General features: G+C 36.6%; 1 protein-coding gene and 1 pseudogene across 1 annotated transcript; one reads left to right on the top strand and one right to left on the bottom strand.

Moving 5' to 3' along the window:
• Positions 1-218: 218 nt before the first annotated feature.
• LOC140005628 (uncharacterized) lies at positions 219-3,865 on the bottom strand. Its single transcript, XM_072046644.1, has 8 exons — positions 3,367-3,865; positions 3,194-3,303; positions 2,851-3,055; positions 1,856-1,987; positions 1,136-1,768; positions 855-1,060; positions 617-745; positions 219-353 (listed from the first exon to the last, which is right to left on the bottom strand). The coding sequence occupies exons 1-8, from the start codon at positions 3,863-3,865 to the stop codon at positions 219-221; spliced, it is 2,049 nt and encodes a 682-aa protein (XP_071902745.1).
• A 968-nt stretch (positions 3,866-4,833) lies between these two features.
• LOC113741034 (alpha-soluble NSF attachment protein-like) lies at positions 4,834-7,219 on the top strand (annotated as a pseudogene).
• The last annotated feature ends 7,698 nt before the right edge of the window (positions 7,220-14,917 follow it).

Below are 14,917 nucleotides of genomic sequence, written 5' to 3'. Positions count from 1 at the left end.
TATACAAATATATATACACAAGTATAGCCTAATTTAGATCCTAAAATCATACTAATTTAAATCAATCTACTACCTAATTAATATATGATACTATAATCATATGATACCTAATTAATACATGATACTATAATCATATGATACTATAATCAAATCTTTCCTAATATTTACAATATCAAATCTTTCTATAATATCAGATCACATATTTTCAACACTCCCCCTCAAGATAGAGCATAGTTATTAATCATGCCCATCTTGCCACAAATGTAATCAATTCTCGGACCATTTAGAGATTTAGTGAAAATATCAGCTAACTGTTCTTCAGTTCTCACATGACTGGTTGAGATCAAATTTTGCTGAATTTTTTCACGAACAAAGTAGCAATCAACTTCAATATGCTTTGTTCTCTCATGAAAAACTAGATTTGATGCTATATGAAGGGCAGCTTGATTGTCACACCATAACTTCATTGGAAGTGAATTATTGATTCCCACCTCACATAATAATTGATGTATCCATATAAACTCACAAGTGGATTGTGCCATAGACCGATATTCAGACTCTGTACTAGAGCGAGATACTACACTTTGTTTCTTACTTTTCCATGATACCAAATTACCTCCAACGAAGACACAATATCCAGTTGTAGATTTTCGATCAATTTTAGAACCTGCCCAATCCACATCTGAGAAGCATTCAACATAAGAATGGCCATGATTACCATATAGTATACCACGTCCTGGAGCTCCTTTAAGATAACATAAGATTTGCTTTAAAACTGCCCAATGGGTGGTTCTTGGTGAGGACATAAATTGACTCACAATACTAACCCGCTATGCAATATACGGACGAGTCACAGTAAAATAATTCAACTTCCTCACTAATCTCCGGTACATTTCAGGATCTGAGAATAACTCCCCATCATCTACTGTAAGTTGCATGTTAGGGATCATTGGTGCACTGCATGGCTTAGCACCTAGCTTTCTTGTTGCTTTCAAAAGATCAAGAACATACTTCCTTTGGCATAAGAAGATACCTTGTTTACATCTTGTAATCTCAATAACTAAAAAGTATTTCAACATACCCAAATCTTTTGTCTGAAAGCGCGATTGAAGAAAATTTTTAAGGATTGCAATACCTGCATTGTTACTACCAGTAATAACAATATCATCAATATAAACCACTAATAGGATAATACCAACTTCAGATTGTTGATAAAAGACAGAATGATTAAAATTACATTTCTTCATGCCAAACTCTTGAACCACCTCACTGAATCTCCCAAACCAAGTACGAGGACTCTGTTTTAAATCATATAGTGACTTTCGGAGTCTACAAACCTTACCAGACTCCCCCTGAGCAACAAATCCAGGTGGTTGCTCCATATAAACTTCCTCTTGCAAATCCCCATGAAGGAATGCATTCTTAACATCTAACTGGTACAAAGGCCAATTATTAGTAGCAGCAAGGGAAATAAATAATCGAATAGATGTGAGTTTTGCTACGGGAGAAAACGTGTCTGAGTAATCCACCCCATATGTTTGAGTATACCCTTTTGCAACAAGACGAGCGTTGAGGCGAGAAACAGAACCATCAGGATTGACTTTTACAGCAAACACCCATTTACAACCAATAGGTTTCTTACCTGTTGGTAGATGAACCAAATCCCAGGTACCATTATTATCTAGGGTCATCATTTCTTCCTCCATAGCAGCCCGCCAACCAGGATATTCCAAAGCCTCAGATAAGCGTTGAGGAAGAGATATTGAATCTAAGGAAGCAGTAAAACAACGCAAGGAGGGAGACAAATGGTCATATGAAGCAAATGATGAAATTGGATAAGTTCACTGTCTTTTACCTTTTCTTAAAGCAATAAGCAAATCAAGACTGGAATCTAGAGACTCAGGAAGCGGTGGATCAGAACTCGGATCTATAGACAGAGAAGGTGGTGGGGATGTGAGTCTATGTGTTGAGAACGACGAGAATACACCTGAGTGATCGGTGATCTTGTAGGAACAGTTGTTGTAACAGTGTAGGCTAGAATATTATCTCCCTCCCCCTGACTACTATAGACATTAGACTCAAGAAAAAATGGATGCGCCTCAAAAAATGTAACATCAACAGAGACTAAATAATGATCTAAATTTGGAGAATAACATTTATACCCTTTGAAGACGTGAATAACCCAAAAACATACAATTGAGAGATTTGGGATCTAATTTAGACACCTGAGAACGGGTATCACGAACAAAACAAGTACACCCAAATATGCGTGGCTCAATAGGGAATAAAGATTGGGTTGGAAACAAAATTGAATAAGGAATCTCACCAGCAAGCACAGAAGATGGCATGCGATTAATTAAGAAACAGGCTGTTGAAACCGTATCTGCCCAAAATTGCTTAGGAACCTTCATGTGAAATAGAAGGGCTCTAGCAATTTTTAATAAGTGCCTATTTTTCCTTTCAACAACACCATTTTGTGGTGGTGTGTTAGGACATGAAGATTGGTGAAGGATTCCATTTTCTGACATATATGAATTAAAGAGTTTAGAAAATACTCTTTTGCATTATCACTTCGCAAAATGCGGACAGGCACATTGAATTGTGTTTTTATTTCAGAACAAAAGGAACAAAAGTTATTAAATAAATCTGAACGACTTCTCATTAAATATAACCAAGTAACACGAGAGTAGTCATCAACAAAGGTGACAAAATACTTAAAACCAGACTTAGATACTATAGAACAAGGGCCTCATATATTAGAGTGCACTAATTCAAAGGGGGATGAAACCCGTTTATTGACTTTAGGCAAGTAAGGCAAACGATGATACTTGGCAAATTGGCATGACTCACAATTTAAATGGGATAAATTCTGAAAATTTGGACACAACTTCTTCAAAGTGGGTAGAGATGGATGACTCAAACGACAGTGAATTTCAAGCAGAGTCAAGGTGGAGGAACATGCAACAGGTTTCGGCACTTTTGATGAAGGGGTTTCAAGTGTATATAGGCTGCCAGACTCACGTCCTTTACTAATAATCTTGCCCGTCATAAGATCCTGAAAAACACAATATTCAGGAAAGAATGAGATAGAGCACTTGACAGATTTTGTAATTTTACTGACTGAGAGTAGATTAAACGAAAAATTAGGTAAGCATAAGATTGAATATAAGGGGATAGATGACATAGGAATTACTATACCAGAACCCACAACTAAAACACATGACCCATCAGCCAAAGTAACATTCGGATGATCCTTGTTAGGATTAAAAGAGAAGAGCATACCTTTATTACCGGTCATATGATCTGTTGCACCGAAATCGATGATTCATTTGTTAGAAGATGACACAAGGCATGTAGTAAATTTACCTGAGTGATCAATAAAAGGAGGATTGGTAATAGAAGATGGGTTAACAGATTTTTGTGAGGCCTGAAATTCAGAAAAGCGGGCAAACTCATCAGCAGAGATGAGTATGGACTTGTCAGAGGGCACATAATTATTTTCCTGGGTTGCAAAATTTGCAAACGGGGGCTGCTGTTGAGGTCTACTATGAAGGTCCCAACACGTATGTATGGTATGACCTGATTTCTTACAGTGATAACAGACTCGTTGATTTGAGTTGTATTGTCCATGACCAGCAATCCCACCAGTCCTATTTTTGCCACTATTTCTACCATTATTTCCTCGACCAGCTCCAATTCGACTCACGAGAGCACTAGTAACATTGGAAGTAGACAAAGATCTCTCAGTTCTCAACACTCGTGTGAAAGTGTCATGGAGGGAAACAATCTCTGGGTTAGAGAGAATTTGTGTTCGAGCAGCATCAAACTTAATTGGTAATCCTGCAAGAAAACTCATTACAGCCATTTGTTTCCGTTGAGACTGTTGAGTTTTTACATCAGTACTAAAAGGAAGGAGAGAATTCAATTCCTCATACACACGTTTAAAATCCATAAAATATTCTATAAGGGATCTCTGATGTTTTTCTGGACGGTAAAATCCCTTGCAAACATCATATATATGATTTAAATTACCCTTACCAGAATACAAGAAAGCCAAATAATCCATAAGATCTTTAACAAACCCACAATGATTAATGAGACTGACGATCTCATTATCAATAGAGTTTCGGATCTGCAAAAATAGTTTTGCATCTTCTCTTAGCCAAATCTTCTTTTCTTCTCCATCAACGGGTGGGTCATCAGTGAGATGATTATTTCTATCGATACTGAGCAGATATATCCGAATAGTTTTACTCCAATTCAAAAAAAAATTTCACTCAATTTGTGTTCAGTAATTTTTGATGTTGTAGAAATAACATCAGAAATTACTGTTTTCATCTCTTTACTACTACCTTTCATATCTGCCATTATAATTCACATAAGAAAGACCTAAAAATGACTCAATAGGGTCACGTCAAAAGACAAACTGATAACAAAGATTCACATAAGAAAAACCTAATAAGTGACTCAATAGGGTCACGTCAAAAGACAAACTGATAACAGAGTTTGAAACTCTGATACCATGTAAACTAAGAAAAAGGGAGAGAAAATACTCTTCTACATATCTTTGGACTACACAATATACAAATATATATACACAAGTGTAACATAATTTAGATCCTAAAATCATGCTAATCTAAATCAATCTACTACCTAATTAATATATGATATTATAATCATATGATACCTAATTAATACATGATAGTATAATCATATGATACTATAATCAAATCTTTCCTAATATTTACAATATCAAATCTTTCCATAATATCATATCACATATCTTTAACATTAAGAAATACGCATCCTTCTCTTTGTTTTCATATTTGGTAAATGGAAATCAAGCCTTTCAGATTCTTGAAGTGGCTGATAATTGATGATTTGTAATTCCTGACTCACATTTATTAACTCAGTCTATGTAAATTTATTAAGCTGAATTCTGTTGCTGTTTGTCATTAATTTTGACTTTTGGGGCCTTTTAAGGGATCAAGCTTGAGCTATGTATATCAAGTTGGCAAGTTGTCATCTGAAGGTAAGTATTTGAAAGTTGTTGATTGCTTGAATCTATCTACCTCCTATTTTTCTGTATCAATTCTGTAGCTGTTCTCTTTTGCTGTACTAAATTTCGTAATTTTGATATCACAGTTGGATAGCAAACATGAAGCTGCAAATGCTTATACTGATGCTGCTCATTGCTATAAGAAGACAAACATTAAAGGTTTGGTCTCTTACCAATTTTGACACATTGTTTGAGCTCAGACTACGGCTGTCGGTTATCACTCAATACAATCATTCATCTGGTGGCTGGTTGTTTCAGCTTAAATTGGAGATCAGTCTTAGTTTTTAGTTATTGATTACATGATTTTTTTAGGAACTTGTCCATATTTCAACACCAAAAAAGTAGATTAAATATTGTCTTAAACTTTATTTCCTATGCCTGCTTTGTTTCTCATGTTATCAGTTGGTTTCTTCATCAGCCAATTTTACCCCATCTTTTTTTGCCAATAAGCGCTACTAAAATTCCAGCCCATCTTCTTTGCAAATTCAACCGCACTTAAGAAATGCAATGAAATTTCTTTTTAATCCTAATTTCCAGCCTAGCTTTTATCTGTTTTGATATTCTTGTTCCTTTCTTCCTCTGATTTTCATCCAATCCCATTTTGGGATTTAAGCCATCATCTTTTCACTTAGATTATAGAGCTTTTATTTTAGGAACTGTTGATGGCAGATAATTTTATTCTTCACATAGTCTATATCTTGCTTGGAACAGTCCGTGAATTTGTTCTTGGAAATTGCAAGGCTCAATATGTCCACAAGATACTACAAGGTGCAATCTGTCACTTCACCTAAATAAAATATCTTTTGCCTCTGTAGTTATCTTCCATCTTATTCTTAAAGCTCTTTTCTCTTTTCTGAAAGAACAGAATGTCTTTTAGGTAGATTTGATACGTTTGTGATTCATATGTAAAGTTTTCATGTCTCATCTAAAGTTTTTCGACATACTGTAACATCAATACGTACGGACTATTGATCAACTTATCAGAACTCGTAACCTACGATGCTATATATTTTCTGTCTATCATGCCATGATGGCTGTGATATCTGCTTTTATCTCTTAATCTATGTTTCCTTTTGAGTGTTAGCTATTGATTCCTTTATTTGAATCTAGGAAATTGCTGAACTATATGAGTAAGAACAGAATTTGGAGCAGGCTATTGTCTACTATGAGAGAGCAGCTGATCTTTTCCAAAGTGAAGATATTAACACCACTGCAAATCAGTGCAGATAGAAAATTGTCCAATTTGCTTCTCAATTGGAATAGTAAGCCTGTCTTCAATACAGATGTTACGTTTTTCCTCATTATTTAGAGTTTAAGCATAGCATATGTCAAGAAAACTAAACAGTAAATGCAGAAATGGGAAGATGGTACTAAAGATTTAAGGCTAGGAAGCCTGAGTGCCAGCTTGCATATGATAATTACTCCCACGTAACATATAAATGATGTTTTAGCTGATAAAAGTTTGGAAACTACGGTAAGATGCAAGAAAGAGCAAGGAATTGGTCATAAGACTTTTTGTTTTTACCCTATACACAAGATTCAGTGTGTGTGTGTGTCTTCAAAACTGGTAATCATAATGCCCTGCAGATATCCAAAGGTAATTGAGATTTATGAAGACATAGCCCGACAATCACTTAACAATAACTTGTTAAAGTACAGAGTCAAGGGGCACGTTCTTAATGCTGGCATATGCCAACTGTGTAAAAGTGATGTTGTGAAAATCAATAATGCACTGGAGCGGTATCAGGTACTACTGATATGGGTACTTTTGGTTAGGCTCTGGAGAGTTTTGCTTTTGTTCTCTCTGTCTCACATTGGTATGTACAGGAACTTGATCCAACGTTCTCGGGAACACAGGAGTACAGACTTTTAGCTTTTAGCTTTTCCGCCTTTTTAAAAAATTGTCTCCCACAGGTTATTCAGCTTAGTAGCTACTTTAGTCTCACTTTGGCAGCATTAGGAACTTCTAATGAAGATATTCTTGAATTAAAAGTTTAATGAATTCTTCCTTATTTGTGAGAAGGAGAAATCAAAATTCACTTAGACGTTTTTTTTTTGTCATCTTTTAACGACTATTCTAAACTTCAACAGCTGCTGCATTTTGCTGCATCAGAATTCAGTGACAATGTTACCCCAACTCCAGTTTTACCACTTGCTTAGTTTCTCTTACGTTTAGTTTTGCCACTTGCTTATGGTTTATGTTCTGAGCTATAAAAATTTGACATCAAGACTTTGCTTCTCCAAACAACTTTTCATATGGTGCGTTTGCTCTAAATTTTTTTAAACTCTTGTACAAGAATTGATGAAAATACAGATATTGAACAATCCATCTAATTGAGTTGCTAACCTTAAAATGCAGACTGCTCAAATCACCTCCTTGCTCTCTGAATCATATAATCCACATGTTCATTATAGTCCAGCTCTTGCGATTGCCATATCATGTGCTGCTACTGATGTCAGCGAAACCATATGATTGGTGAAGCTTTTCAGATCAGATATAGTTGACATCAGATCACTGAAACCAATAATTCCACTGTCACTGCATTGAGGTAGTTTATTCCTGTTAACTGTGTGTCTACTTACTTCGCTATCTAATTCATTTCAAGTAAGCCAATTTTTTGCCTCATTTAACAGATAGCAATTGAAAAAAATTATTCTCGATAACAATCAGAACAATTAACAACATACATGCAGTTTTAGCATCACTGGTGAAAGGAATGTGACAATAAAGCTGATTTCAAACAAAAAACATAACAAAGTAACTGCAGCTGATTTCACTTTTATTTAACTTAGAATGAGTAAATTATTAAAAATACCTGTAATTAAGGATATGTACAGTGCATGGTCTCTCATTTCGAATGCATTCTGCTATCTGACAAAGAACAATTAGCCAGCGGTTACATTCATTTGCTTTCCTTTTATGTAGAATACTAAGATTTTGAAGCCCTCAAAGTCAAAACAAAGATTGACTACAAAACCAAATTGGAGAATAAGTTACCTGAAATTGAGTGACAGAAACTGTGTCCAGCCCACTTAAAAATCTACAGTTACGCGCCAATACTTCATGCCGTGCATAACCTATTGAATCATGGATACAAGAACAAAATGAGAAGACTAAAGACATCGTTTTGAAGTTTTCTACCAAGTGGAAGTTCGTCAGGGTTGGATTGAGCTTGATTAAGACAGACAAACAAACAAGTTGACCGATATTTGGTAGGCACCTGTCAATTTCAGAAAGGCATCACTGGCATACACAATTGGCATGTCATGTAAGTGTGGATCAGTTCTGCAAGGAAACAGAAAGTGTTTCCAAAAAATGGAAAGCAGAACATCAATAACCTGGGGAAAGAATACAGTTATTGGACAGCAACAGTTACAAATAGTTGGAAATTGAAACAACTCACAATAAAAAGAGTTTGATTCTACCAAATGATATATTAATGGAGGCACCAAGACCCATTCCAGATAGGCAGCATGCTTTTCCACACACCAATCGACCAGTGACCTCACTCTCACTATAGTGAGCTAGCACTGAGAGAATGTTGCTAATAGCAGTAGCAGCTTTCCTCTTCTCCAGCTCAATTGTCTCACAAGGCTGATCAATCTCTAATTCTACAAATCAAGGAACGTAAACATCATATGCTTTAATAAAAATGAGAATCTGATTTACAATAATCCTACTCCTCCAAACGTGAGATAAAGTAACATCGTACTGTTGAGCATTTGTACGTGGGTCACTGTTTCTTCCCAGAAAGGAGAGTAACAATCCACAAAAGTGACAAACAAAAGCCCTCCCTCACCCCCCCTAGACACAAATTTTTACTTGCTAAAGCACTGAAAGTGGCAATGAAAGCACAATATTATGCTACTATGGCACTGGAAACATTAGAATTTGAGACAAACCTCTATCTTCTGAGTTCAATAAGTAATCCAGAGCCAATCCACGTCCCACTTCCATGACTGAATCAGAAGTCACCTCTCTCCGACAGCACCCAAGAAATCCGGTTCCATCTTCACACAACTTTGAGGGATTCCTCACAACTCTGGACTTTCTCAAGATAGGCACTTGAACTCCCAGAAAGTGAACCACCCTTCCATCCTCCTTAGCAAAAACAGGACACATATGAAACAACATCCAAAATGGAGTCCCATCTTTCCTATTATTCAACAAACTAATCTGTATAGCCTTCTCTTGCCTTATTGCCTCACGAATTTCCAGAACAGATCTTCGATTAGTTTTAGGCCCCTGAAACATTCTTCCATTCTTCCCAATCACCTGGTCTTTAGAATAACCAAATATTTTCAGAAAAGCACTTGAAGCAAACACAATTGGGTCCCCAGAAATGGAAGGATCAGTTAGCTTGTCCTCTGGCACTTCAACTCTCATGCTTCCTACAGCCGTTTTTATGAACACCACCTAACGCAAGTAGCAAAAAGACGAAGCAGAGTTAGCATCTCCAACTAGAACTTCTGAGAAGGCAGTGAAAATCCAATTTAAAAAAGCCTTGTTTAGCCTACTTCATCCTAAAAGTTACCAGGTTTATTCACCAAATACATATGAATAACCATTGTGCATCACCCTAAAAGATTGACAATTTGCAATGAGTCAACACCAAATGCACGCATCAGCCACATACTAAGATAGATCTAACTACAAATTGAGTTCTCAAATATTGTTAGCAGACATGCTTTACACTTGAATTTCGATGTGCCCAGATCATTCTGTAAAGTTCAATACTAGAAACACAACCCAAATTGGTTTGGAACTTTAATGAGGTGAAGAAACAGAATCTGTCCAACTTAAACTCACATTACAATCACTCTACGTTGTGGAGGAAAGCCAATTCATGGACAGCACACTCAGAGAAAGCTCACATATTCCTCTCTCCATCTTTATTCAATTGACAAATTTCTTACCCACAGCCACTCATTGAGTTTCATACATCAAGTTTCAAAATGTTGTAAAGTGCTTTCTCAGAAAAGCGAACAGTAGAGTGATAAGCTGGAAGACAACAATACAAGACATTACATTGGCTTTCCAGTGTACCAGAAAACAAATTTTAAATTTCTAAACCGAGATCCTAAGCTGCTAATACTCTTTTCACTCTGATTGTATTTCAGATTCACAGGACAAATGTTCAGACCTTATTTCAACTTACTAACAACAAAGCGTTTAACTATAAACATTTTACCAATCCACTAAACAGCCTAATCTCAATCAATTACATGTAACATTTCATCCATAGTTACAGATCCACAAAAAACCACCAAAATTTTTCTGCCCCATTTCAATCCATAGCGGAAGATCCTCAAAAACCGTCCAAAAATTTTATATGACATCAATTTCAAGAAAAAAGTATAGACCCAAAGGGAAGGAAATAAAAACTCATGCACACTGTTCTCCTATAATTCATTTCACAAGTAACTTATTAGACACTTTGCCTACAAGAGATGGCCAAATACACGGACTGGAACCAACTGCTGCTTTCTGCTCGATGATCTTCACTTCAGGAGTTGCTATTAATTTAACGTTGGAACATGTTCATCAAGACAAACAATTTACCTAATCTGCAAGTTCGTCTTTTTATTTTTATCAAATTAAAATGACTAGGATGAAAATGGTATGTTTACTAAACACTAGAGACGACAAGAGCAACTATTGCAACTTGATAAACCTTGTGTCAAACAGGCTAATTAACTAACTTCATTTTTTTTATTCGTTCAAACCAAAAAAAAAAACTATTTTGTTAACAAAACTCCGAATGCGCTAATCAAATACTATGTGAAAAGCAAAATCAACGTAAATGTTTTTGCTGGCTAGCAAATGATGAAGAAAAAATAATAACTTTTGTGTAAGAAAGATTAGGTGCAAGAATGTTTAACCGGCAATTTAAAATCTAAAAACCTCTTACTTTGGACACTTGCGAAGTAAGTATTGACTGGAAGAACAGAAGAAATTAACTATCGTTTCTTGCAAGTAACATATTGTTATTCCTGAAAAAAATCCTAAAGCTTAAAAATTTATTAACTGTAAATTCCACACAAAATTTAAGAACCAGTTTTCCACACAAATCATACATTAACTGTAAATTCCGACAGTTAATGATGGTGAATGATATGTATAATTAAGTTCTGACAGCCCCACCTCCCCCAAGGCGAACCAAAGGGTTCGGCGGACCGCCTGCCCAACTCTCGCGAGACTCACTACAATCTTCGAATAATTTACAATGCTCCACAAATTTACATCCGAAACACCTTAATAATAAACGGAATAACAGTTCCCCAAGCTTGAACGAATATTTACATACATTTCTATCTATTACACAAGATAAAACGAATTCAACTGTACATGAGATAATCCATCCAGTCACACGAAAAACTTAATACCAGTGCCTCCTTTGCCACAAACCCAACTGCGGGGAGAAAAATATATTTTGGGGTGAGCTAGAAACTCAGCGAGTGACCAGCAAAATCAGTAATCCAATCAATTTCACAAGAATGCATATAAGTGATGTCATGAATCAGTAATTAAATGTACTTTTATTGCTTTCGTGAACCAGTGAAATCATTGCACTTAAACCTCCAACGCTCAAACAGATCAGTTAACAGATAAACAGTGATAGGGAGCCATTTGCTCCAAATAAACAGAGGTGGAGACGTTGGTGTTCAGCACAAGACTTCCCAAGAACTCATTGGAGCCAAATCATGTCATGGTTCACATACAAGCACTCATGATATGCAATAGAGTAAACAGTGCAAGAAATAGTTCGAAAAGTAACATTGGAAACAGTTGGGGAATCACTCACCAACCACAGCTCCGGTGCTCATCCATCATTGATAATTCTTGATCAAGCTTAAGCCCTTTAACTCAAACCCAAAACAATCAAATGCTCTCAAAGATCGGACAGCATTTCCCCTTACGTTCTTTATTTTCCATCCTACAACAATCACCAAATCCATCTCAATTTAACCACAATCACACATATACATCATAGACCATTAAATACTCTTAATTAGGGTTGCAATACCCCCTTCAATCTTAACCAATTAAGGCCTCAAATTCGAAACCCTAGAACTAAAATTTACACCCACAAGCGGAAATTTTTCGTAGGAAATCACATCTAGCATATACAAGTTCCATTTCACATACCACCAAGCCATCAATCTATGGCATATGCTTAAGCATCAATTAAAGACATAAACTTCACCAAAAATCTGAAATTCACCATAAACTACTTCAACCCATGAAATATTCTCATAAACCACATATTTTGCAACTCTAAAACACAACTATGCTAGTACAACTAGTAAAGAAGGATTTCTAGCAAAGATTATCTTGAAATCTCAAGAAAATGGTAGCTTAGAACTTGCCCCTCCAAAACAGCTCTACCAAAAACTTTAAACCTCCTTAAAGAGCATTTGTATGGAATAGATTGCAAAACTAACGGTGAAATCTCAAGATTTGGTGAAGGAAATCAAAGGGAAAGAAAATGGAGTTTTCTCTCTTGGTTTTGCCTCTCAAAACAGCCGTCCAAGCAAGGGGAAGAAATGAAGAAAATATCAGCCAAAACAAGATAAGAATAAAGGAAAAATAGTCGGTCAAAGCTGGCTGCCGAGGTGCCACGTCACAATCCCGCCAAGATCTAGCCGGATTGCTAGCCGAATACAAGGCAATGGCGAAATCAAATTTTTTCCAAATTCCAAGCCAATCCGGGCAGGTATCTGGCCAAGAACTGGCCGGATTTCCTGCCGAATTCACCAAAAATCACTGTTCACTAGAATGTTTTTTCCTTTTCTTCTTCTTTCGGGCGTCACAAACTCCCCTCCTTAAAAGAATGTCGTCCTCGACATTCCAACTTGTACTAATCAGATCAAATAGTCCTCAAAAGTCGGTCATGTACTAAGAATCACTCTAATTCCACTTATCACAATCAAGTACTAAAAGCACCCCAATCCAACTTATTGAATAATCATGATCCAATAGATAGTTAATCGAGTAACTAGATAAAACATGCAAAAGGCTCGAAATTGGACTTAAAGTCCCTGATATTTGGAAGAAATTCAGGACATAGCGAAATCTCAGATCAGAAATTTACCCCTAGTGATGCTGGACAACACAACAAGCTAACACACGGCTATACTTCACCAGAAAGTTTAAGAAATTTATCCCCGGTGGTGCTGGACAACACAACAGGTTAGCACAACGGCTATATCTTGCCAAAGAGCCTCAGATCAAGATTTCGTCCCTGGTGATGCTTGATAACACAACAAGCATGCCTCGCCAGAAGAATAGCGGTACTTGATAACACAACAGGCAATAGCTCACCGGAGAGGTTCAGTTCAACCGCTACAAAAGAATAGTAGTCGGTCTACAACCACACATGAAAACATACAAATTCAAAAGCAGGATCAATGATTTCAAGTTCAAGGAGCACGAGTACGAGTAAGAGCACAAGTTCAAGTTCAAGTTCAAGGAACACACTCGCCTAGCCTATGTCCAGCAATTCACATTCTCAAGCAATCTTAGTATTCAAGTCCACATACGGGTCATATACGAATCAAACTATTTGCTCATGCATAAAAGAAATACCATATACTCAGTCAAGTCAGATCCATTGAGTGTACGTAGGAGCACACTCGCCTAAACAGGTTCAAGTGTCAAGTGAGCTCAGCTTAGTCGATCTCAGGCAGTTCAAATATTTCAAATTCCAACACTTACAAATCAGGTGGTGCAAACCTTAATCAAACAAGAAAACTAGTAGAAGGATGCAAAACCAGAAGTTTTCTCAATAAATCCGGCCACCACCATCATCTATCAAAACCCTAGTCAAAATCTTATTGGACAAGTCCAAGATAGCATTCATCATTCAATCTCCTCATTCGGTTAAGTCTCGAGTACAATACGAAATCCTCTTGTACTTTAACCTGTGCCTTTACAACCTATCTCAAACTCACTTATGATTCCTATTCACATCATCATATACTAGACCATGTTCCTTCCAAATTCACAAGTATTTTCTCAGGAATAGTATCGAGTACTCAAATACAAGAATCCAAATCTAAGAAACTTTACGACTCAGGTCGTACGCTAGTACTAGAATCAGTTGATGTACGCTTGGAAGCAACCAAGTCATATCTTATGCTTACCATTTTCAAACCAGTCCCATAGTCCGGCATCCTAAACTTTAGTTTAGGATACTCTACAGAGATCTGAAACCTAAGCTCTGATACCAACTGTGATAGCCTCACCCCCCCTAAGGTGAACCAAAGGGTTCGGCGGACCGCCTGCCCAACTCTCACCGAGACTCACTACAGTCCTCGAATAATTTACAATGTTCCACAAATTTATATCCGAAACACCTCAATAATAAACGGAATAACAGTTCCCCAAACTTGAACGAATATTTACATATATTTCTATCTATTACACAAGATAAAACGAATTCAACTGTGCATGAGATAATCTATCCAGTCACACAAAAAACTTAATACCGGTGCCTCCTTTACCCCCAACCCAACTGTGGGGAGGAAAATATATTTTGGGGTGAGTTAGAAGCTCAGCAAATGACCAGCAAAATCAGCAATCTAATCAATTTCACAAGAATGCATATAAGTGATGTCATGAATCAGTAATCAAATGTACTTTTATTGCTTTCGTTAGCCAGTGAAATCATTGCACTTAAACCTCCAACGCTCAAACAGATCAATTAACAGATAAACAGTTATAGGGAGCCATTTGTTCCAAATAAACAGAGGTGGAGACGTTGGTGTTCAGCACAAGACTTCCCAAGAACTCATTGGAGCCAAATCATGTCATGGTTCACATGCAAGCACTCATGATATGCAATGGAATAAACA

This window comes from Coffea arabica, chromosome 4e, assembly GCF_036785885.1.
Source record: "Coffea arabica cultivar ET-39 chromosome 4e, Coffea Arabica ET-39 HiFi, whole genome shotgun sequence".
Taxonomy (NCBI): Eukaryota; Viridiplantae; Streptophyta; class Magnoliopsida; order Gentianales; family Rubiaceae; genus Coffea; species Coffea arabica.
The sequence above is the reverse complement of the archived record's forward strand: the minus strand, read 5'-3'. Positions and strand labels throughout refer to the sequence as shown.

Coding starts and splice junctions, on each gene's coding strand:
- LOC140005628 (XM_072046644.1), bottom strand. CDS start 3,865: ATGGCTGTAATGAGTTTTCTTGCAGGATTACCAATTAAGTTTGATGCT. Junction 1,769..1,855: donor GCTTATTGCTTTAAGAAAAG/GTAAAAGACAGT, acceptor CTGCTTCCTTAG/ATTCAATATCTCTTCCTCAA. Junction 746..854: donor GGAAGTTGAATTATTTTACT/GTGACTCGTCCG, acceptor GTTATCTTAAAG/GAGCTCCAGGACGTGGTATA.